Source organism: Heliangelus exortis, chromosome 6, assembly GCF_036169615.1.
Source record: "Heliangelus exortis chromosome 6, bHelExo1.hap1, whole genome shotgun sequence".
Classification (NCBI taxonomy): domain Eukaryota; kingdom Metazoa; phylum Chordata; class Aves; order Apodiformes; family Trochilidae; genus Heliangelus; species Heliangelus exortis.
The window spans coordinates 15,959,014-15,984,072 of NC_092427.1; the positions used below are offsets into that span (position 1 = coordinate 15,959,014).

A 25,059-nucleotide genomic window follows, 5' to 3' on the forward strand; every position below is an offset into this window, starting at 1 on the left:
GCAAACAGAGTGCTGAAAAAACAGTTGAAGAAGATTCAATCCACTTCCATCCCTTGGATGAAGGAGAACTTGATTCTTCTCTAATTCTTAATATAGTCATTAAGTTATGGTAGAAAGCTTTTAAGGTGGGTCTTAGTTTTGAGCAATTGATGAGATACAGCCTGAGCTGCTGTATCTGCTTCCTTCTTTTGCTCTCTCCCTGTCAATGCAAAGGAATATCTGCCCACATCAGCACCTTCTTGCATTATCCAGGGGATTAGCAGTGCTGCATGCCTGTGTGGGACAGGGTTTCTGGAACCTGACAGGTTGTTGACTTGTCTTCTGAAATGTCAAGCTGACTATCTAACACCACTGTATTGACTCGTGTGCCTAAAAATACTGTGCACCAGTTATATGATCTGTCCTCTTAAAATTCTCTAGCCAGAATTGTTCTAGATGTGTCTATAGCTTGTTACCTGTCTGACAATGCATACAACACAATTTTGTGCAGTGTTCTATTACTATTCTTGGCTCTAAGCTTGCTGCAGTGGAATTGGCTGCATATTGTGCATTGAGGAAACAGATGCTGGGGGCCTAGATTCAATGAGTACAGCATCTGGTCTGCAAGAGCAGATTGTACTGGTTCTTTGAGCTTTGCTTTTTACTTTAATATTTGAGAATAAACCTGACCCCTTCATAGCCTTGTTTTCCTTACCTGTACAATCACACTGACTTCAGCTTGTCTATGAACAATGGCATTTAGTCTGAAGATAAATATTACTCCCCTCCAGCACTCATTGTCTTACAGTCTAAATGTTCTTGTGCTTCAATATGGATTTCCTGTTCTTCCTTCTCTCTATTCTGAAGTTCTTCTGCCCTGACCCAATGTAATTTCTGACATGCATGAGTCAAAGCTCTAAGTGACCTCACAGGAGTTCATGTGGAAGATGTACAAAGCTAATGCTTTTTTCTTTTTTTTTTTTGCTGAGGGTAAGAGACTCAAGGAAAAATATGAAACTCTTTTACCCTGTATTGCATTGGACATGGAAGAACCCAGACATTTTCTGGAGGATCCTGTAAATTCTGTGTTTACCTCTTCTGTTTTTCCTTTTTATTACTTGTTTTTACAAATGTAGTCATATGTTTTGTTGTTATGAATGACTGAAGGATAGATATGGAACACAGTTTAAAAAGAGGCCACCTTTATCTTATTTAGCTAATGGACATGGTTGCAGAAAACTGAGGTTTTGAACACAAGGATTTTCTGTAAATAAAGCGCTTGGCATCTGTGTTTCATTGCTTGTCAATGTCTAGTAAACAACAGAGCCTTACCATCCCTCGTGCTATGGAATCCTAGATTAGTGTTTTAGATATTTCTAGGAACTCTTCCTTACTCAGAGGACCTTATCCTGACTGCCAATACTGTCTGTCTGCACTTCAAGTTCTTTCCAGTCATTCTGAAGTGAGTTGCAATGGCCTCTGCTTTCCACCACGATGCACCCTGAGCTTCTGAAGAAGAGGGCAGTAAGTTTCTCTCCAAAGACAGAAGTCTGGTTCAGGAAGCATTGCTCTCCTAGCTTCCTGGATTTTGATAGGTTGTTTTTTTCTCAAGTGAGCTCCTCTAGGGCTATTTCCCTGGAGGAGATCTGCAGCTTATCTGGCACCCAGGAGGGGACAGAACAGGGGGGTGCTGAGCTTCCCAAATTCCTAGCTGTTTAACAGAGGTAAGGGCCTGGCTGAGCCTTTGCTACTTTACAGTTTGCTGCAGATGCAGCTCCCTTGGGCTTAGAGCATGGGAAGTTAATGTAAGTTGACCAAAGCTGAATAGGAAACTGTGGCAAAGCTCAGCCAGAATCTGTGTGCTTGTCCAGGCTTCTTCAGGCAGATGCCCATTCCTGTGCCAGCAGCCAAGTGACACACAGGCTGCTCCTGGGTCTGTGGTTCTTGGTAAAAATGAAGGTAAAAGGAGCAGTGGGAAAGCAGCCAGAGAAGACTGACCAGCACTCCCTGTGAAAACAGATGGCACCACCAGGCTAAAGGGAAAAATCCTTGTGTAAGTGGCCCTCAGGGAGCTGAACACACACACACAGCACTACTGAAAGAGGTTGTCCTTTCTGCAGCTAAGGCATAACACTGAATTCCCTCACTACCACCTTGGCAGATGTTCTTTATCCTCCTTTGGCATGTGGGGTATTGCAGGCTCAGACAAACCTGTTATAAGTAGGTAACTGTTCTCTTAGCCAAGCAGCAGCCCTGAGGCTTCAGGTTCAGACAGACCCATATCATGACATTATCTGTTTTCCAACTAACAGGGAGCTTCATACATTCTCATTCAGCCTTTTCATTGAAGCATGATAACCCCTGTCAGCTGTAGCAGCAGCTGTTCAGTTCATGAGGGTTGGAAAGCAGGTTTTTCATCTTAACACCTATATATTCTCTGTAGCAGGTCCTAAAGTTGGAGTAGAGCCATAGCAGACCAAAAAGAAGGCTCTACAGCAGCAAGTGCTAGCTGGGGACCTTGGATATCTGGTGTAGGCAGAAGCTGCTGGCAACATAAAGTACTTCTGTCTCAGATGCTTGTTCCAGAAGCTGACTGTGGTACACAAATATATTTAGCTTTCAGCTCAGACCAGGAAAGAACAGAAGTGGTGTCTAACCATGTAAGAACATCCAAAATGTTAAGTATAACAATAATTTAAAGGCATAGATGCAGACTCCTAAGCTTCCTCTTGAGATTCTGAAGTATGCAGAATATGGGCCAGAGCTTCCAGAAAGCAGGTGTTGGAGGATTATTCCTCCCTGATGCCACTGAAATACCCTTGAGAGAGACCTCAGATGGAAAGCCAGAGAGCAACAGTGTGTCTTCCATCATGCTTAGTTTTGCTGCTCAAGGTGATTTTTTTTTTCCTCCCCTTCCTCTGTAAACTGAATAGCTTTGTCACTGTACTGAAGTGTGAGCTTATGGTTTGACTTTCTACTGAAGGTGAGGAGATAATTTCTTTTGATAAGCCTAGGTCAGCACTGGTGTTTGGCAGGCTTTTCAGTGAGCTACTTCACCTCATTACACTGGTAGGAACTATTTAGGTCTAGGCTGCATTTCATTTTAGCCCTTGCAGAGGCCTAATTTGGCTGAATGAATGTTTCAGTGAGTCCCAGAGATAATGCATGAGTACAGGTGGGAGTATGAAGCTGCAGCAACAAATATGGAATGGAACCCTGTCTCCTTTTGACAAAAAACAAACAAAACTCATGTTTTTCACTTTTTTTTTTTTTTTTTTTTTTTTTTTAGACTTCATGTTGTTTGTTACTAAGCATTGACCCTATACCTCTTGTCTTGTTTCTGGGAATATTTTCCTGTGTTGTTTGCCTCTTTGGTTGGGTAAACTTGTCTGAGATATTTGTCCTAGACATCTGTTGACTTTATACTAATGTGGTCTCAAGCGCTACTGTGGGTCTTGCCTTGCAGTTTCTAAGTGGAACAGAATACTCAGACCTTACAATAAGTACTTCACTCCCCCACCAAGCATCATCCATCCCTTCATCTTCCCCTCAGTTCCTGAGCTGATAGGATTGAACGGCAGGAAACTGTTTCCTTTTGTAGACAATGTGCCCACATCAGATCACTCTAAAAGTGATTTGAGGAAGCCTTTCCCTGGTACTCATGTTGTCCAGTCCTGGTGCTAAGAAACACACATTGCTGATAACCTAATCTGTGGCACAAAATTTTTGACTAAGACCCCAGAAGCCAGTTTTTTTTTCCCCACATATTACAACTGATGCCCTCTAATTTAAGCTATTGCTCCATGAAGACTGTCTCTTGAGTTTTTTGACTAAATCCTGGGGTTTCTAGTAGGTAGGCAGTGTGACTTTCTATACACTTAGCATTTATTGGCAGCTCTGATGTTTATTGTCAAGTTCAATTTGTGTTGCTACAGGCTTAGTCCTCTATTAGCACACTCAGTTCTGAATACCCTCAAAACACATCTATGTAAATCATACCATCCACCTCCCCTTCTCTTTGTCTATGCCTGGTGTGATTGGGGAGTTTGTGTTATAGGCTGTAAGTACAGATAAATGTGTTTCTCTGCCTCCATGAGGGCCAGAGCAGAGCTGTTACGGGGATGCTGTAAAACCAGGATGGGGCTGCGCTCTGCTTGCTCCAGGGCATTCTCCCTCTCTATGGAGAGGCTCCTGTCTGCCCACACCAGCAGATGTGGCCATGACCTGAGACAGCAAACGTGCACAGCTGCTGGGGCATGCAGAGGAACATGTTACCACTGTTCAGCATGCCATGTCTGGGAGTGTCTGAACATTGGGATGACCTTCTTGCTCTTCTTCTTTGTAGTTAAGGCTATTCTTATTAGCTCCCCGGTTTTACAAGAAAAATTAGTATGACTAGTGTTGAAGGATGAGCTTTATGAATCTGGACCGAGGGCATATGAAGCATCCATTAGGTCATTAATGCCAACAGCTACTTGTTTGCCCAGAGCCTGACAAAATCGGTGCAACACCTTCTGAACAAATAGGGAGCCAGAAGGCTAAGCTGTTGTATGCAGGGTCACACATTAGCAGTAATGTATTTATTTGCTTAGGAACTTGAGTGAAGGAATAAAACTGCTTTTGTGACCTAAAATGAGATCTTTATATCTGGTAAGAGGAAGAACTTATTGGAATGGCTGGAGGAACTAGAAATAAGGAACTTCCTTAGGGATTTCAAAGGCTGATTGTCTTATTTTGTGTTGCTTGAGGTGGAAAATATGAACTTGCTGCAGCCATCAGCTCTTTTAAATGTTCACAAAGCCATTACCTCATGGCTCAACACGAAATTTTGTACACTGGTTATTTTTTGTGGCAGGGTGTGAAAACATTTCCTAAGGCCCATATACCTTTGATGATTTGCCCTTTATGTTATACTAAACTGAAAGAGCATGTGTGTTTGAGAAGAATATCCAACTTGGCTATGCAAACACAGGCTTCATTAGCTCCTGTGACTTCCAGCAGGATTACTGGCATGCCAGATTAATACCCAGCACAACTGTAAATCTGGCTTGATGTTGACACTTAATAATGCACGAGATACTTGCTTTAATTCTTTTTTACTACAGAAAATATATCTCATGGTCCATTCATTTCTTAGCCAAAAACATCTCTTTGTCTGGTGAGCTCTAGCAACAGTCTGGGCCTTTCAGGAAAAAGGTGTCCTTTACTCATCTAATGAAAACTTACATCTTACAAGTTTTTAAAAGAGAATGTTGCATGCACTAGAAAGTATGTGCAGAAATAGATATATGCTGTCATTTTTTCTTTGTTCTTGCTCTTAGTCTTTTGAACGAGTTTTAGTAGAAAACAAGCTGCATGGCCTTTCTCCAGCTCTGTCTGAGGCCATCCAGAGCATCTCTCGCTGGGAGCTTGTCCAGGCTGCCCTCCCACACGTGCTGCACTGCACTGCAACGCTGCTCTCCAATCGAAACAAGCTGGGTTAGTACTCATCAGAGTGTGTGCATTGCTGAAGTTATCAGTCAAAATATGATGGAGTTATGCTAAGAGTGCCAATATATTCTAATGGTTTTCATTCTGTGTATTGCCTTTCTTCATCTGTTCTCTCTCAAATATAATGAAACAGAATGCTGATGTTTTTAATGCTTACCATGACACCCAATGCCCAGTTGCCTGTTGTGCTCTAAAGTCTCAACTGTTGTGTAAATGGCAACCCTGTGAGATATTATGATGCATTTTTTCATCCAGGACATCAGGATAAGCTTGGAGTAGCTGAAACAAAGCTTCTTCACACTCTCCACTGGATGCTTCTGGAGGCCCCTCAGGACTGCAGCAATGACAGATTTGGAGACAGAGGCTCTAGTTGGGGAGGCAGCAGTAGTGGCTTTATCCACCAGGCTGAAAACCAGGGATCACCAGGACATCCCTGGCCCAGCTCTGTGACTGATGAAGAGGAGAACAACAGGAGGAAGTTCTTCCAGAACTCCATGGCCACAGTGGAGCTCTTTGTGTTCCTTTTTGCTCCGCTTGTCCACAGGATTAAAGTAAGTGGAACACTGGTGGGATACACATGTGGAGACACAAATGAGCAGGAAAAGAATGATTCTACCTTTGTGATTGTTAATTAATTCAGCCTGCAGTGTACACTGAATGACTACTGAAAATGTTTTGACAAGGTGGCAGAATAGCACTGCCACCAGGATGAAATATTTCCATATGGAAAGGCCACATCATCAGGCAGGTGCAAAGGGAATAAATCCTAAGTGAGCCATTTTCAGCCCTTGGAAATGCCAGAGATCTGTGACCCTTGTGAAATCTTTGGTCCCTGAAACCTGCAGGAAGGGTTGTAAGTTTTAGATTGCTCCAGTGACTCTCAAGCATTGCTTAGAAGCGCCTTGCTGGCTTTCAGAGATTCTACCATGGGGTTGCCCATGGGATTTGGTGGTGTAATTACTAATAATCTTGAAGATAATTACCAGGAACTCATGATAGGGGTATAGGCATGGCAGTGGCAAAGGCACTTGAGCATCCCTTTGTTCTGAAGTTGAAATCAGGCTGCAGACCTCCTGTCTGCTGGGGTTCCTTTTGGTGGTTTTATGCTGATTGCATCAGCTTTGCAGAGTGGTGTCATGAGGAGATATTTTCTGTATGTTCTGACTCCTGCTTCTTGTGTTTAGTTTCTCTGGAGGGCTGCCCTGCAGCCCATGTTTCCTTAAAGGTTTCAGAAGGGGAACTGGCTCTGGAGAGTACATGCTTGGAAAAGGTCTATAAAATTATGAAGTGACGAAAGCCATTACCTGTTCTAATCCAGCTTTGTATGCTGCAACAGTTGAAGAAGATAAGAAAGAGCTATAAATGACAGGATATGAAATTAAAATATATGATCATTGGTTATAAACTATAATCTTTTGGTTAAGAGAGATGAAACCAGGTCTGGAGAGCTAGATTCTTTGCCTACTTCTGGTACTGAGTTCTTGTACAGCATTGCTCAATTTATTTTGCCCTGATATTTTGTACGTGTTTCCTAGTTCCACATTTTCTCTGTAAGTTACTGGGACATGACAGAAAGAAACACTGAATTCTTCCCAGTGCTACTCACACAAATGTGGGTTGCCCTTTGAATAAATTAAGTGAAACTGGAAGTAGACCTGGGCTATCAGAGATTAGGTTTCCATTTTTCCATTTTTTTCTTTCTGGGATTTACTTTCACATTTACAGGGTGGAATTGAGAACAATATCTCAGGTTTACCTTAAAAAATCTCAGATCTCAGAGTTACAATAGTGATGAACATTGGAACCATGCATGCTACTATCATAAGTGCAAAAAAGGTGAGGTAAATGAGGCGTGTAGCTGGCTTCCTAAGTCACCAGTGTCCCCTCTGTGTTGCAGAGATGTAGGGGCTTCAGGGGAAGAGTACTATCTGATGAGATAACCAAAGTAATAAAATGCATGCACTTAGGGAAGATAACACATACTTGCACAGACAGACCTAAATGATGACGTTCCTGACTTCTGAGAGGCTTTATGTGTTTAGCAATGTGTTTTAAGAAGAGGCTTTTGGGGGCTGAGGCGGATGTGTTTACTCCTGTAATTTAACAACTGAAGATAAAAGTGTTGGCATGACTTCAAAAGACAGCAGTGCAAAGACAAAATGCAACACATCTTACTTCTGCGTCCAAAAGCCTTGCAAGGTGCTCCTTAGTATAAACAGGAATTAAAACCAAGCTTAGTTTCTAGCAAGGCTTGTGAGGTTATTATGACAAGATGGCACAACTGAAGAGTAGGGGATGGAAAACTAAAGGCAGTCAGCTCTTGCCATTCCTTTTGCTCTGTCTGGATCATGGAGGCACAGAGAGCTGTCAACAGAAGACAGCAGTGCAGCTATAATTATGCTGCCAAAACTGCTACTGCCATGTTTGTTTGCCTTGTGGGCACAGCTGGACTATACCACCATCAGTGTCTCCTATTATAGATCTGACCTTAGGTCAAGTAAGTATCTACCTGGACCTTGATCCTTCTAAGATTTACTGTGTCTTAATTTACATTATTTCAGTTACTTGTATATGTGAAACAATAATGGCACAAGTGTAAGTCATAGCAATGTCTCTGTATTGACATAGCTCAGGTACTAAAAGTGCCAATAATAACAACATTATTGGATACCGCTGTTTCATGGTAATTTATTACATTTCATGAGTCCTAAATTATTTAATTTAGGATTTAATTTAATATTTAGTGTTCTTTTTCTTTTGGGGTGAGAATTTAAGTCTTGGAGTGTAAATCCTACTAAGGCTGAGATGGAATACAAAACATATATGGTTAGAAAAGATGCTTTTTGACACAGGAATTGTGTTTTCTTTTGCAGCTTAATGTCCTGGAAAAAGTGTTTATTAGTTTAGAAACTTCATTTGGAGAATTCCTCTTATATGTTTTTGCATTGAGATTTCCCTATTATTTTAATAGCTATACATGAAATGTTTTTTCTTTTGCTGAGCAGTGTCAGTGACCCTTGAGTTAGCATATACTGACCACAGAACTGCATGTGGTGTCATTTATTTATTGTAAGAGCTATGCATCAGAGAAATTACAACCCTACTAGACTGGAAACAACATTCTTTGGGAGACCATGTTTGTGTTACATCCTCTGTTTGTTTTTCCAGGAGTCTGACCTGACATTTCGATTGGCCAGTGGGCTTGTTATTTGGCAGCCTATGTGGGAACACAGGCAGCCTGAAGTTTCTGCCTTCACTGCCCTTGTAAAACCAATTAGGAACATCGTGACAGGTCTGTAACTTCCCTGAGCTCCTTGCCTTTTTTTTGCCTGATGCTGCCTCAAGTTCTTTAGCCATCATATCTAAAGGAATATGTTAATCCTACAGGAACTAGTCAAATCATTGTAGCTTGAGGCTGTTTCCCCTCATAGTCAATGATATCTGTATAACAATTAAATAGGAGATGAGAAAGAGAGAAATCACAAATAGGACAGAAGAAACCCTACTGAAGAGTTATTTCCTGTCAGCTTCACACCCCCTTTCACCTTATCTTGCTTGGCTGCTAAAGACAACAGCCTGATGCAGTTGGGGTTTATACCTTCCTTTATACCAAGGAAGATCCTTTTATCTTAGTATTGCTGTCTCAAATTGGAACAAAAAAGTTAAATTTACTTAAATTTTCTTTTAAACAACAAATTAAAAAAAGAATTCACTGAAGAAACTTTCAAATGTTTTGTTTGGATACAGCCAGATACTAATTAAGTTCTGAACAGCTTGTGATGTGACAGAATTTCAAGAATTGCCATCCTAGTCTTTGTGATGCCTTTGTTCTTCTACATTATTACTGATCAAACTTCCTGTATTCATGTGTTTCTTGTGATGAAGGCGTTTGTCAAATGAGACATTTAACCTGAGAGATGTAACCTAGAAAAGGAACTGGAGATATGTGAAAATAGGAGAAGGAAGATCTCCAAAATAAAAGGCAGTAGTATGCCCAGGAAAACACAATTTGATGTTGAGTGAACTTAGGATAAAATTTATATTTGAATTTGACTTTAAAGACATAAATTTTCAGTAGATAAGATTGTTGACAGTTTAAAGTACTGTGCAGTATTAGAGCAGTCCTTTCTTTTTCTGGCTGTGGCTAATGCTTAAGATGTTTGCAGCAGAGAGGTGCTGCTTTGGGGTTGGATTTTTTTTCAGGTTTATATTTTCACTGATACATTTTAATATTGGAGGTGAATCCTGAAATGTACTCCTTTGACTTCTTTTCTCAGCTAAGAGAAGTTCTCCCACCAACAACCAGAGTGTGACTTGTGAATCCCCCAATCTGGACAGTGGACATACTGAGGTAAATTTTATGCTAAGGTTAGACATGCTTGAATTAGGACCTGAGGGAAGGGGGAAATGAATATTGAAACAGCAGTTGCAGTTACTACCCTTAGGTATTACATCTCCAGAAATTACAGTCCTTTCAAAGGCTCCCAGTTTTTGCTTGCAATGGTATTGAGTACAGCTGTCAGAATCTACTTGGTCTATATGGGAGCCCAATCTGCTGTACTTTCTTGGGCAAGAGCCCAAGAAACCTTTGCCTGTACAATATCTAACACTAAGAAGCCACAAGCTTGATCAGTTTCTTCATGGCACTATCATGGTATTATAGATTAAGTAATAGTCATGTCTGAACCCATACTGCAGCAAGAAAACTAATATGGGAGAGATAAATATAGTTGTATATCTGTATCCTTCTTTTTTATAAACCTACCCAAAGGGACTACAGGTGGTTTGTGAGACAACTCATCCAGATTCTGTACCTCCAAAGGCCACTGTTTCAGCTTGTCATCGTGGAAATTCCTTGGATGGAAGTTTATCCTCCCAGACCTCACACGAGAGGGGAACCACACATCCCAGGTACAGACCCCTTCAGCAGAAAGTTTGGCTGCTCTGACTCAACAGGGGAGGACACAGAAGTCCTTTTTTTAAAATCTGCTGTTGCCCACACACACCAAGTGTGCTGGATGTTTATCTCAAACTCAATTCAACAAATCTCTGTTCTGGGTGATGAACAAGGTGGTGACACAATATTCAGTACCACTTTCATTAAGAAATCTCTTGCTGGCCTGTTGGGACAGTTTCTTTGGTCTTTACTAATATGTTTGTTTCTTATAATAAAAGATGCTAACAAAGAACCTGTGGGTTCAACCCAACTTAGCCAGACTCAGCCTCAGGCAGCTGTTATCTTTTCTAGCTTCCTCCTGATCAAATTTTATTTGCCTTTAACAAAATATTTTTGCAGACCTCTCTCTGTGACCTTCATTATATCTTTGCTCCACCCTGCTGCTTAGCTTGCTTTAAAGTATTGGCCCAAAGAAGCAGGCTAACAGAGAAGGGCAGCCACACAAACAGCTCCTCCCTGTGGAGCTCAGGCCATGGGTTTCCAGCATAGCAAGGATAAATTAACTTCTTTTAACTTAAATTTGGACAGGTAAAATAGAACCAGATTTTCAGTAGAGCTGGATGTTTGTTAGAGCCATAAAATAAATGAAGCTGATGAGTATTTTCAGCAAGTGAAGAGGGAAAGAAGCCTGGCTATATTTTTATTTGTCTAGGGATTTAGGACTGTCACTTAAAGTCCTTCTGAAAATTTTTATCCTGTTGCTTATCTGTTTTGGGAAATGTCATATCCAAAACACTACAATGTTATAAGATACTGCTTCATTACAGAGACAGAAGAAATGTGGAATGGAGCAGGTTTCTGGATAAAGTATAGGAACAGCTCGAATTTCTCAAACAGGGTGTTTGTTGCTCCCTTTCATAGGCAAAATTATTCTCTAGGGTTTTGATCCCGTCAGGAGGAGGCTTCCCTCGGAATTTTCTATCAAGCCTGCTGTTGGTCGTGGCTCTTTATTTAATTTGTATTAATGTGAGCCATTAAAACTGAAGTCAGGGACAGAACTGCCTTTCTGTGCTTGAACACTACTGCTCAGAGAGTGCGCAGCCCTAAAAAAATAAGCAGCCTTTTACGAAGACAGCATCAGGTGATCAATTTGTCAAGCTGAGTCTGGTGGTTGCTATGGGGATGAAGTCTTAGACGGGCTTGGAAGAGAGCATCATTATATCTCCTCATTTGCAGGAGTCATTGATCAGTTAAATCTGTACAGGAAGCTCTGGTTGCCAGGCAACAGACAACTGGGGAACAAATGTTGTTTACTTACTAACAGCCGCAGTATTCCTTTGTCCTTGGGCAGGGATTGAAGGAGGGCTGTCTTTCCACTCTCCCTGCAGTCACAGGCAACCAAGAGCTGATGATACCAGCACTTAGTTTCCTTCTAAATGAAGCACTGTTTAATTTCTGATTTATCAGACAATTCTTGAGGAAATGGCTCCTTCCTCTTACCCTGGGTAATTATTCCTGCTCCACTCAGTGAAATTCTCCATTTACAGATGTTTAACACTGAAGCAGATAAAGCCATTGCTCTTTATGCAGATGCTGTTCTGAACAACCTGCCTGGGAAACAGACTTTGCAGGAAGGATATGTGTGACAAATACTGCATAAGGAGAACATGCCTTGCTTCAAGCTGTGTTGTGCCTTGGGTTTGCCTTAGTCATATGTAGGGGGCCCTGAAAGACTGTTTAGACTCAGGCATAGATCTGGGTTCTAAAAGTGACCAGTGAGAAATGCATCATTATTTGCATTTGTTACTGAGTTGAGGGGCTTTATTTCCTTTGCTGGGGTGCTTTGAGTATCTTGGTTATTCTTACAGTTTTTACAGGTTGCATCTGTGTGGAACAATCTTGACTGTGACAAAAGCAGCCTCCACATCAGGTTTATAGGAAAAACATTAGAGCATATTTCCTTTTGTTTCCTATCTATTCCTTTTATTTTATTTTTTCTCCTTCTTAATTCAGTTTTTCAGGTTTTTATAACAGCTCATTTTAAGATCTTCAAACTTGTAACATTCTACCTTGATTCCAGCACTAGGGGAGAAGCTTTGGATCTATAGATTCCATATAGTGACATATGCTGACACAGATGGGCTGGTCTGCAGTCACCAAGTGCCTTCAATATTGACCTGTGGGACTGGCAGCAAATCAGCTCCTGCAGCTTTGTGTTCTAGATGCACACATTGCTCCAAGCCCAGCTTTGCCACCTGCCCCATTTCCAAGAGTGTAATGTGGAGCAGGGTTCACGTGAGCCCGAGTGGTTCACTGCATAATTCCTTCTCCTCTGCCAGTCCTGTATCTGCCTTGGATGCACAGGGCAGTTTTGTGGCTCTGGGCAAGGATCCAGTAATGCACTTCAGACACCCACTTCACTTTAAACCCTCTGAGGTTCTGCTGGGCAGTGTTGCTACTTGTTCCCTAAAGAACTGCACGGCTGTGGGCTTGAACAGGTCGTCTCAGACAGTGGTGGTACCCAGCTAGAGACAAAGGTGTCCTGCCAGTGGTCTTTTTTAGACTTGATACTCTAAATGTTATTTTTAAAAGTATAAATATTTGATGTTCTTGACACGATTCCCAAATCCCTGAGAATAAAATTCATGGAAGTGCTGTTGTTTTTATAGAATACAGAAATCATAGAAATACTCAGTTCAGAGGTGTGGTTTGAAGACAGAGTGAAAACAAATGTGTGCTTCCATGGGCAAAAAACCCCAGATCTCATTCCTCCAGATACCTAAAGGAATTCTCTTCTGACAGATAGCCTCCTAACAGATAGTGTACAGAGGGGTGGGTCATGCTAGTTGTATTCTAGTGGGAGAGAAGTGTTGTAAAAGAAAAACAATAGAAAAGTTGGGGCTTGCTTTTTTTCTTTTTCCAATCAAATTGGCTCCAAATGCAGATAATAAGGCCTTTGAAATCTGGAATCTCTGAACTCTGAAGTTTCATTTCTGAGGCTTGCTATAGACATCTTGCTTTTGAATGCACTAGGTTCTACAATACTTAAGAAATTCTGGACTAAAATTTGTCAGGAAATTACACTACCTGATAAGGAGGAAAACATGGTTCTTTTTTCTAGCACACCTGGGCAAGAAGCTTCCATAGCAGTAACTTTACTAAGCCAGTATAATTGGCTTAAGGGGTTAATCAAATTACCTGCTCTGTCTGCTCCTTCTTAAGGAAGGCCTGATGTGTACAAATGTAAACAATTCCTAAATATCTTTATTTAGATATTTATAATACATAAACAAATGTAAAGCATTCCTAAATATATTTCACTGGGATCTGACCAGTAGGTGCTCAAGGGCTGTCAGTTTCCAGCTTAACAAATTACTCAGAGTGCTGGAGGCTTATCTTGAGACCACTGTTTAGGAAAGCAACTCTTTCCAAGAAAACAACTAACAAAGCATATGCTTGAGTCCTCTAGGGAGCTGAAAGGTAAATACCCACCTCGGGATCTTTAGTAATGCTTTCCTCAGTCAGGGCCTTAGTCCCAAAGGGCCAGTGTCAAATGCCTCTGTAAGCTAAAGCACTCATGGCCGTGTGCTCTCCCTGGGGATTTCTGCAGAATGCAGGAGAATGAGAATAGCTTACAGCGCTTGCTGCGTGGCTAAATTTTAGCTCTCTTACTAGAGCTCTTTGGTCTTTCAGGGCAGTCCATCCTGTGTGCTAGGACAGGACTCTTTTTCCAGCTATCAGAGAAAAATTTGTGGTATCGAGTGTCCCCGTAATAACAGATGAGCACACAAACCTGACAGATAATTGTCGAGTGGCTCTTTATTCAGAGACCTGACCATTTCAGAAGGACTAAGGACCCTGACAACTCACAATTCTACTCTTGCTTTTTGCAACAGGGTGTCCCTAGTGATCCCACCATGCCAGAAGTCTCGCTATGCCACATACTTTGACGTGGCAGTGCTGCGCTGCCTGCTGCAGCCACACTGGTCTGAGGAGGGCACACAGTGGTCCCTAATGTACTACCTGCAGAGGCTGAGGCACATGCTACAGGAAAAGCCAGAGAAGCCACCTGAGCCAGAGATCCCTCCCCTACCAAGACCTCGCAGCAGCTCCATGGTGGCTGCTGCACCCTCTCTGGTGAATACCCACAAGACTCAGGTAAGCAGTTGCTATCAGTAAGACCATAGCAACTGTTGTGGTGATGCTGGGAAGTGATGGCTGGAAAATTATTGAAAAAGTGCAGCTTTGGTGTTGGTTAAATGGCTTGAAGGTCAGATATGTGCTCCCATTCAGAAAAAGACCCTCAGAACAATGAGGGTTTTGGAGGTGCCATCTGATGCAGTGAGTCAAAGCTGCTGAAAATTTGAGTGTTGATATATATAATCTAGAATCATTATTTTTTAAATATGAGATTATACTAATATAGTTGTCAGAAGAAATCAGGTTGCCTTTTCATTATGATGTAATGTTCAGGACTTGCTGAACTTCTTTGGTGTAACCTCCCAAAAGACAGATAAGAAATCCCATGTGGTACAACACTGCACACTCCAGGCAAACACTTCAGTTAAAATATTGCAAACTGCAAACAGTGGCTGTAAGCAAATCCCTCCACGTTGTTGTGCCGTTTCCTCTGCTGCTGTTCTTCTTATGTTCTTATATATATTCTTGTGTAACTTTTAGCTTTATATATTGCCAGCAAAACTTCAGTAGTCAAACTGTCCTAGTAAGTGTCGAGACTTGCTCTCTGTTGTGCTGCAAAAGGAATCACAGATGCTAGACCTGAGTGTAAACACAAAACTTAAAATTATTTTTTCTTTTGGGTAGCTCACTGTTGTTCCAGGGATCAGATGGGGATGCTGCTGCAGTTTCAGTTAATCTCCTTATTGATTTGTGCTACTTTTAGGTTGTGCACTCCTTTCCTGCCATGAGGGCTTTCAACAGCAGATTCTAGTTTACTAAGTTGATGGAGCTGCCTAACAAAAATTAATACAGACTTTGTTTTTGCAATCCAATTGTTTGGCATACCTCAAGTAAAAGGCTTTATCTTCTGTTAACATTACTGTCAGATGTCTGAGAGTCAGAACTCTCAGAATTTCTGGTGTTTTTACTTAAAATTCTCACTCTCAGTATTATAGAGCTCTGGTGGTTTGTAACCTGTCATCTTATAAGAGAGAAGCATGAAATACTTTTTCTCCTGTACAACCCAGATGATCATAACTCAGAAGACAAAAATAAACAGTGGAAATATTAGTGCTGTTATTTTAGAATCTTGGGATTTTATATCCATTCTTACGATTTTTACAAGGGCTGGTTGTTACTTGTGGGTTTAAAGCAGCAGTATTGTTTAATCTACTTTATACTTTAGTGCCATTTCTATAAAATGTTGTGTGTTTCATCCCTGTAGAAGTCTGACATATCCCCATAAAGGCCAGGTGATATGAACTATTATTATTCAGTCTTAATCTGTCTTTGCATGGGGAGTTTATATTATAGGATTGCTGTGCATGTACAGAAAATCCTCCTCAAGATCATCTCTTGGAGAGAGGATTGGAAGATATTGCTGTGGATGTGGTTGACTGTTTCCACACATACACTGACCCTTTGCTCATAGCAACCTGGTTGTTTTGCACAATTAGCTAATAGTGCAACAGGGAGTGCAGTCAGTGGCACAGTGGCAGCATGAATGCAGCTGTGAATGCAGGGGAGCACTTCTTTCACACACTTGACTATTTCTTGCTGTTCTCTACCAGAAGATTCCTTTGCTTGGTTGATCTTCACTAACATTTTTTCTGTTAAATCTATTGGCATTTCCACTGAGTAGGAATTTCTAGCTGTTGATGTGAGGACTCTGCCCAGGGCATTCTTCCCCTTAGGGCTAGGTTTGATTACTTTTGGTAATCTCTACATTAGCTCTGTGTATTTTTACTGTACTTCACCAAATTGGAATCCTGTTTAAAAGGGTTTCCAATTTGTTATGCAGAACAGGTGTGACGGAGGATGTATCTTCCATGCAGCAAAAGTTTCAGCTCATGCCTCCCTTCTTTACAACTCAGAGGACTGAAATCTGCAATGCACATCAACACCTAGGCTCTGCTGCATCCCAGCCATCTGCAGGGACCTAACTAGTATTCTGAAATCCAGAATCTCACTGCTCAAGTCTTTCTGCTGGTCAGAGGAGAGAATGCCAGCTCTAGAGGGCTAAAATTTGTCATTTCTGTCTTTCGGAAAGACAGGCTGAGGGCAAAAGGAGAGCAGAGTGCCCTCTACTGAATTGTCAGAAATTAACCTCGAGGCTTTCACCATCATGGGACATTCCGTGCTATGGATAAATGGGCTGTCACAAATATTAACTATGACCAGAACTGTGATGGACATTTCTTGGAGCACTGTTATGATGAGTGAAGGATGCCTAATGATGTAGAGGTTTCTTTACTGAGTAAATAAAATTTTTACAAATCAAGTGTCTTGAAGGGACAGTGCTGGCTGTTGGAGTTCAGTTCCAAAATGCATGTTTAATGACATGCATTATTAGGAATATATTATCTCAGATCTTAAATAAAATGCTTCAAAAAGGATATCCATTGTCATTACTCATAAATGTAAACTGAGACATCAAAAAAATCATCCCACAATCACACCTGGAATCAGAGTGGAACAGGACAAGAGTCTTTCATGCCACTAGACCACACTGACAGCAGTGCCTGAGTCTTTCTGTGGCAGCACAATGTGCTGTACTTTTTTCTATGGTGACAGAAATTTTAGATGAGATCATTTATTCTGGGAGTTTCTAACTTGTGTTTCTTCATTTGTTTTTCTTTAAATGTTGACATAGTGTTATATATAATGAACCCAAGGTCCTTTTTCTCCACAGTGCTAATATGACAGCTCTTGGAAGTAGCTCTTTTTTTTTTTAAAGCTGATTGCCCTCTATTTCTCCTTGTACTTGCTGTCTTCTATTGGGAACTGCAGGACCTTACAATGAAATGTAATGAGGAAGAAAAGTCACTAAGCACAGAGGCATTTTCCAAGGTTTCACTGACCAACTTGCGTAGACCAGCAGTTCCAGATCTCTCAACAGACCTAGGGATGAATATCTTCAAAAAGGTGAGTGGAAGAAAATGGTACTTTACCTGTGATTCAGCATCTCAATGTCCTGCTAAGTAGCAGCTGAAGGTCTGCTTGGACTATATATTCATGCTATATCTGAGACTGATATATCTATTCACTGACTGTTATTCTCTGTGTTACTACATAGATTTTTATATGCACATTCCAAACACAATACTGAAATCTTTATAGAAATCACTGTCAGGGTGGGGTAGTCAAGAAGGGATGAGTTTTAAGTGCTGGTACTCATCATAATTTCAGCTAATTCAGGGAGTTTTTCCAATGTTTTTGCCTCATGGAGCTCTGGGTTTGCAGCCATCCAAGATAATTAGCAGAGTTTTGTGGATTCTATGAATCTAGCTTATGCTTTGAGAATATTATAAAATTATACAAGGCACCCATGCCAGCTTGGGCCCAGGCTGAGTTTCTTTAAATACTCATATGGTGTCAGTGTGCAGGTAGTTGCTCTGAATTAAATGGCCAAAATAAAAAAGCTCAGAGTGGGAGGTTACAGTTGGGCCATACATCTGTGTTATCTTTTTCCCTTAAATGGTATTTTGTCATGCTTCAAATCTTCTGCCTGCTCTTGTTTGTGCTTTCTCTTCCTTCTGCAGTTTAAGAGTCGCAAAGAAGACAGGGAGCGTGAGCGAAAAGGCTCAATTCCTTTCCACCACACTGGGAAGAAACGGCAGCGAAGGATGGGAGTGCCCTTCCTTCTCCATGAGGATCATTTGGATGTCTCCCCCACGCGCAGCACGTTCTCCTTTGGCAGTTTCTCTGCAATTGGAGAGGACCGGCGTGGCATGGAGAGAGGAGGATGGCAAACCACCATATTAGGTGAGATACTGGTATCTCTGCCCCAGGTCCTGTGTCATTCCTGCCCTGAATATTCAGAGAACAACAGAGGCTCTTTTTCATTTCACCAATCCTATTGCCACCGTATGTCCTTGCCTCTGTTTGCAGCATTAGACACTTGTTTGTAGAAGTAGCAACTGGGCTGACAAAAGACTTTGAATGACTTATGCTTTAGTTCACTTTTTCTCTGAAAACCACCATCTTTACTGGAATATTAAGTACTGCAACGACCTAGAGTCATGTTTGTAACACTTCAATACACTTTCCCTGAGTGTCAGCAAGCATTGCACAACTGCAGCTTAAGATAGATTGAGGGAATGGTTGCATCCTCTTCTTTTAAAGAGAAATCTCTGGAGAGGCACCAGAGTTGTCATTAGGAGTATAGTACAAAATGTTCAGTCTTCCTCAAATGCGTACAAGATAGAGTATTGTCTTATCCAGTGAGGCTTACACTGTCCTGATAGCACAGAGAGTGTTTAAATCTAAATATTGGCTGCTTCAGGCTTCCACATTCCATGAACAGTGTCCAGGCATTGCTTGTGTTTCACAAACTTACTCCTAGTATCATAGGTTTCAATCCTGTCACCCTTTCTAACAGGTGATGAGCAGCAAATTTTGCCTAATGCCATATCAGAGCCTTCTCATTTTCCTCAGCTTTAAAGAGCATCATTTGATAAGCTCTCCATTGTAAACATGTCCCTCTTTGGGACAGTGAGCTTAGCCAAGAGCATTCTTAAGGATTCACATGTTTTATGAATGGTTAGTACACAAACACCTGCAGATTTGTACAGGTATAACAAACTTAGTATCCAAATCATCTTTCCCATATGTTCAATATCTCAAGAAGTTTGTTAAATTTTGATCACATTGGTTCCACATTCTACTTCTGGTTTAACCTACAGTTCTTTCATTCTGATGTATCTTGGTGAAATAATGTGTTTCAGATCCTTTGCTTTAGTGTTTCCCATCATAATATACCCATTTCTTATGAGCAAGGGGAGAAGGAACCAAATTACTTTAACTTGCACAAAAGAATGGAGTCTTTCAGAGCTAACTAAGCTTATTTTCATGAAGCTGCTGGAGGGTGACTATGTGGCTGTCAGCTAAATCAGTATGTGCTGAGGGAAAAAGCCTTACCAAGAGTTTGTACATTTGGTCTTTATGTCAATGAACCCTCACGAGATATATTCCAGGATGGTATTTGCTTCTGTTTCACAGGGTCCTGGAAGGCCTTGGCTTTTGCTGACGTCAATACTTCAATTTATAACCTCAGTTTCTGTCTCTTGCCTCCAGGATCTCGGAGGAGTCAATAAAATATTCTTGTCTTCACTCCAGGAAAGCTCACCAGGCGGGGGAGCTCTGACACAGCAACGGAGATGGAGAGCCTGAGCGCCAGGCATTCACACTCTCATCACACGCTCATGTCTGATCTTCCAGACCACTCAAACAGCCATGGGGAGAACACAGTCAAAGAAGGTAAACTAACACATCAGGAAGAAAACGTTTCACTGAAATATCAACTCCGAGAAGCTGAGGAAGTGTTACTGGTGCCATGTATGAGTATATGACTAATTCTTTTTTTTTCTTTTTCTTTTCCACCTCTCTTTAAAAGGTTTTTTGATCTCTGTAGAAAAATGTTCCAAACATTTCATGTTTATCTGGTGAAGTTGTTTTTTTTTTTTTTTAAAAAAAAACAAACAAAAAACCCCAAACGAACAAAAAAACCAAGATAAAAATGACAGTGATCATCAGTGAGAAGGCACCCGGCACAGAAGTCTGAGCAGCAACTTGGTATTGCTAGTTTTAGTGGTTTTATGGGGAACCCTGTGGCATGTAATGCCTCTTCACAGTCCCCAGTGTCTAGATTGTGCTCAGAATCACAACTTTTTCTTAATTCTCCTGGTTCCAAATAGAAGATTGGCTTTTAAATTTACTTGAAATCTCCCTGGGGCCCCTCTATCACAGAAACAGCAATGCCAGTGTGACCATGATGGGAGAGCTTCTGGTGGAATGAAGTCCGCTACAGAAGGAAGAATCTTCTGTTGCAGCACAACACCACCTTTGTCAAACAAGGTTAGGCAAGCAGAGGAAAGCTTTCAGCAGGGCTGTCTGCTGGCACTGCTCCTCTTGCACACAGTGAATTTTTGTCCCTCACACGTGATGCTACTGTCAAATCTGGCCACAGAGTTTAGGCTTCACTTACAGGAGTTGCAGCTTTAAACCTTGATGAGGGAACAGGATATCCCACACCCCATGGAGCAGGGTCCTGTCTGTCTGTGCACAAGCTGTCAGGCAGCCGAGGAGACTACAGCTGCGCTCACATGATATGTGCTGTAGCCTTGGAACTCTCAAAGATCCATGTTCTTTAAGCACAGCAAATCAGAATAATCTGGGAGAGGATGGATTTGTATCAGCTCTAACCAACCTGCATTCATTCTATTGAACACTACCCCAGCCTTCTAGACAAGCACATTCTTATATTGCAGTATGCAATTGAAATATGCAATGTTTAGTTTTCCAGTTGTACTGCAGGTACAGTTGTGCAGCAACTATGTGAATAATAGGACCAATCTTACTATTTCTAGTATCTAACTAGGGATAGTCTATGACTTTGAACCACTATATAGTTAGAGAATAAGTACAAGAAAATATTTTTGTGAAACAAAAAATAGCTACCCTTGCATAATATACAAACTTGGTATCTCAGAAGAAAAATTTCCTAATTCCATCTTTATTATCTTCACCATGCAAATTTCAGTGAATGCTATATTATATAAAACATTTTAGTCACACTTGCCAGCAAGTAATCCTATGATTACAGGCAGCTAATTCCTGCCCTGATCATTGACCAAATTGTAGCCTAATTCAAGACACTGCTATCAGCCTTGGAATATTTCTCCAAGTGCAAGTTCAGTGCTTGCAGGCTTGAAAGGTCTGTGAGGTGATGTAGCCACCACTCTGGCAAGTTCTTATTTGCATAATGTAACCAGCTGATCACAGAGTCATTGCTTGAAGATTCTTATTAGATGTATGTTATTTTGTTCATTAGAACACATTAAATAGCCTTGGGCAGAGGTTCTTTGTTACTCCATAGCCCTGTTATATGTCTGGCAGAAGGTGATCCAATCAACACTGGGACACACAGGATCTTTCTACACTACAGGTTGTATAAACCTACTTAAGAATCACTAAGTGAGGGAAATTCCTAATGTTGTGGCCTGGAGTTCAGCATAAATTGTAAAACCATGGTGAATCATTGGTAAAATCTGGCTTGTGTGGCCAAAATGCTGTCACTACCTGGGCTAATCAATTTAAAGTTAAACTTGGTCCCTTCTCTGAGGAGCACTGTGAACTTAGATACCGCATTGCCTTTCTCATCAGTCAGCTTTCTATTTTGAAGATGGTTTAGACTGTCATAAGTACTGTAAGGAACACAACTGCTTTTTTTTTTTTTTTTTACCTGCTGTATGAAATATTTCTAACTGGCGTGACTTAGAAAGCTGTTTCAGACTGATGCTGCTGTTGCCCTACCTTCACTCCTGCTTCCAGCAGCAGAGTGCTTCCTCTTTCCAATGTGGTTTTTAAGACCAGGCACTGGGCTAATATGAGGAGCAAAGCTAGCCAAAATCTAGTCCCCTTTTGGGTTAGACCTGGGCTGGCCGAGCTCCCTGACCTACTTAACTGTCCAGCTGACTGAGGTTAACTTAAGATTCCATGGAACTGTACTGCTAGAGCAAGTTGTTCTAATTTACACTGGCTTAAAGGAAGAAATGAGTCTATGCTTTCATTCCAGTGCCCATGATAGGAATTAGGAACCTGTCTTCGTTTCCAGCATTACAAGGTACATTAAAAGCTACTCCCTTGTGAACAAGGACTGGCTCAGTTTGCCATTTTATAACCCTTGAGATGGAAAGATACATTTCCAAAATTACATTTTCCTCCCTGCAGTGAGGTCCCAGATCTCCACCATCACCGTGGCCACCTTCAACACTACCCTGGCTTCATTCAATGTGGGCTACGCCGATTTCTTCAGTGAGCACATGAGGAAGCTTTGCAACCAGGTGCCTATCCCTGAGATGCCCCATGAGCCACTTGCATGTGCCAACCTCCCACGAAGCCTGACAGACTCCTGCATCAATTACAGTTGCTTGGAGGATACGGATCACATTGATGGAACCAACAACTTTGTCCACAAGAATGGCATGCTGGATCTCTCGGTAATTGGCAAGGAATGAGGAATGCCAGGTCCCTCTTGTGTCAATATAGCTGTACTGTTGAGATCAGGGTTTTGATGGGCTTTTCCTCCACCTCTTTAGCTGACTTCTCTCAGCAGTACATAAAGGTCAGTCAGATACATTTGTGCATATCATAAGTTTTCTCTGAGATACTGCAACTCCTGTTACTCCTTGCAAGGAGCACACGTGCATGTGGAATGCACACACCAAATCTTAAATGACATTGGTTAACGCCTGTGTTCCTGGGGTATGCACCAAATTCCTTATAAAATTGTATAAAAAGCACCTTTCTTCTAATGGCACCTTAAAACTCACTTTTTCTGCAGTCCACTTAATGACTTGACAGCTCCTGGTGTACTGAAGCAGTGTTCACAGGCTCACAGCTGTCATCTCATGGTTTTCCTTCTCTGCCTGACTTTGCCCAGCCTGTAGTTCCTTGCCTTACACCCAGATTGTTGGCTTTTGGGGTTCAGGATTGCGTGTACTTCATTCTGAGTTTGTACCCTTCCTGCTATAATGAGTTTCTGGTCTGTGACTGGAATTTCCAGGCACTAGAGAGCAGTAGGAGGGAAAATAAGTCTGACTTTAAACATGTTTGAATCTCCCAGGTGGTCCTGAAGGCTGTTTACTTGGTCCTGAACCATGACATCAGCTCCCGGATTTGTGATGTAGCACTGAACATCGTGGAGTGTTTACTGCAGCTTGGTGTTGTGCCCTGTGTAGAGAAGGCTCGAAGAAAGAGTGAGAACAAAGAAAATGAGGCCCCTGAAAAGAGACCAAGTGAAGGATCCTTCCAGCTCAAAGGGGCTACTTCTGGAGGTTCAGCTTGTGGATTTGTGCCTCCCACAGTTAGTGGAGCTGGAGATGGAGGGGAAGAAGGAGGTGGTGGAAGTGGCGGAGGAGGTGGAGGTGGAAGTGATGGAGGAGGTGGAGGAGGAGGGCCATATGAGAAGAATGACAAAAAACAAGAAAAGGTTTGTCTTACTTCTCTTTATAGAAATACTGAATGTAGTGTAAGGCCTGATAACGCCTGAGAATACATGTCTATGCAACTGCTCTTCTGTTTTCCCTCTTTTTTTTTTCTCTTTTTTTTTTTTTTTTTTTCTTTTTTTTTTCTTTTTTTTCTTTTTTTCTTCTTTTTTTTTTTTTTCTTTTTTCTTTTTCTTTTTTTTTCTTTTTTTTCTTTTTTTTTTCTTTTTTTTCTTTTCCTTCTTTTTTTCTTTTTTTTTTCCTTTTTTTTTCTTTTCTTTTTTTTTTTTTTTGTTTGTTTGTTTGTTTGTTTGTTTTCAACACAATCCCAAATTAATTTTTCTTGCTCCGGTGCTCACCTGGGGTTCCAGTGCAGAAACGAAGTTGGAAATTCAAGGACTGTAACCACTCCAGTGAAGCAGCTGCCAAAAGCAGAGTTTGTGAGCCTTGTATGGACATTTTCAACATCTTTTTTCAGTGTCTAAAACTCTCAACCACAATGATTTTTTTCAGTGTTGTTGTTCCTACTGTATAAGGAAAAACAGAACCCAGAGTGTGAGCACAGAGTTTTCCTTGATGGCCTATGATGGAAATCATGTATTTTTCAGTATTGCTGTGACATTTCACCAAGAGGTGGTGTTGCTAACACCTGAAGTTGCAATTCATAGTAGCTTAAAATTAAGACATTGTAAAGAGAGACTTGTGTTTCTGCTCAGGCAAGCCAGCTTTCTGGTTTTCAGGCAGGACTTTTTGAACTAAGTGCTGAATGGTATTCATAGCAGCATGTACCACAAGTTTCTGAGGAGAGCTGAAAGGAGTGCTTGAGAGAAGAAATGGACAGCAATTAGTTAAAAGAAAAATGCTAGCAAAATGCTAGTGGCTGTGTCAAGGTTCCACAATATCTTTCCCTCTGTGACTCTTAGGATGAAGGCCCATCTATCAGCACCCATAGGCTGTCACTCACAATGCTGATTAAAATTGTGAAGTCCCTGGGTTGTGCCTATGGTTGTGGAGAAGGACACCGAGGGCTCTCTGGAGATCGCCTGAGACACCAGGTATTCCGGGAGAATGTAAGAGAACTAAAGCTCATTAAAGTACTTCTTGTACTTCTGACATCAGCTGCTGAGATTGCTGTCTGCCCCCTCTGTAGCTTTTTCTGTACTGGCAGTAAATGTGTTGGTCTTTGCCCCAGCTCAGAGACTGTGTTGCAGCCCAGCCGTAGCACATTTTCAGCTGTTGTGTTACCTCCCAGCCCCTGGGGCTTGCTGAGATCACACCTGAGACCCTGGGTGTTTCTGAGCACCTTAATGGGGGGGGGGGTGTCTGGAAAGGGGCAAATATATGGGAGAAAAATCCCCTGTCTGAGCTAGTGTAAGTGATTTTTTCACAAAGATAGTACCCCAACACACTATGCTATTTACAGCAGGTGCAGCTATCTTGGGTTGCATATGTGAATCCAGAAGTCTAAGGTGTCATGAGGTGCACCTTTCCTAATGGTGATTTTGACTGGTTGCTGCTGGGCTGCTC

The 25,059-nt window shown here is 41.5% G+C and overlaps 1 protein-coding gene across 1 annotated transcript in view; it reads left to right on the forward strand.

The window, feature by feature from the left end:
- The window catches only part of UNC80 (unc-80 homolog, NALCN channel complex subunit), a 119,772-nt gene that overhangs the window by 3,808 nt on the left and 90,905 nt on the right, over positions 1-25,059 (forward strand). The window contains exons 3-14 of the mRNA XM_071746870.1: positions 5,301-5,457; positions 5,725-6,020; positions 8,638-8,761; positions 9,747-9,820; positions 10,241-10,380; positions 14,263-14,524; positions 17,336-17,470; positions 18,088-18,310; positions 19,664-19,804; positions 22,277-22,545; positions 23,172-23,537; positions 24,456-24,602. Of these exons, the coding sequence (XP_071602971.1) occupies positions 5,301-5,457; positions 5,725-6,020; positions 8,638-8,761; positions 9,747-9,820; positions 10,241-10,380; positions 14,263-14,524; positions 17,336-17,470; positions 18,088-18,310; positions 19,664-19,804; positions 22,277-22,545; positions 23,172-23,537; positions 24,456-24,602 (2,334 nt within the window). The remainder of the gene's footprint in view (positions 1-5,300; positions 5,458-5,724; positions 6,021-8,637; positions 8,762-9,746; positions 9,821-10,240; positions 10,381-14,262; positions 14,525-17,335; positions 17,471-18,087; positions 18,311-19,663; positions 19,805-22,276; positions 22,546-23,171; positions 23,538-24,455; positions 24,603-25,059) is intronic.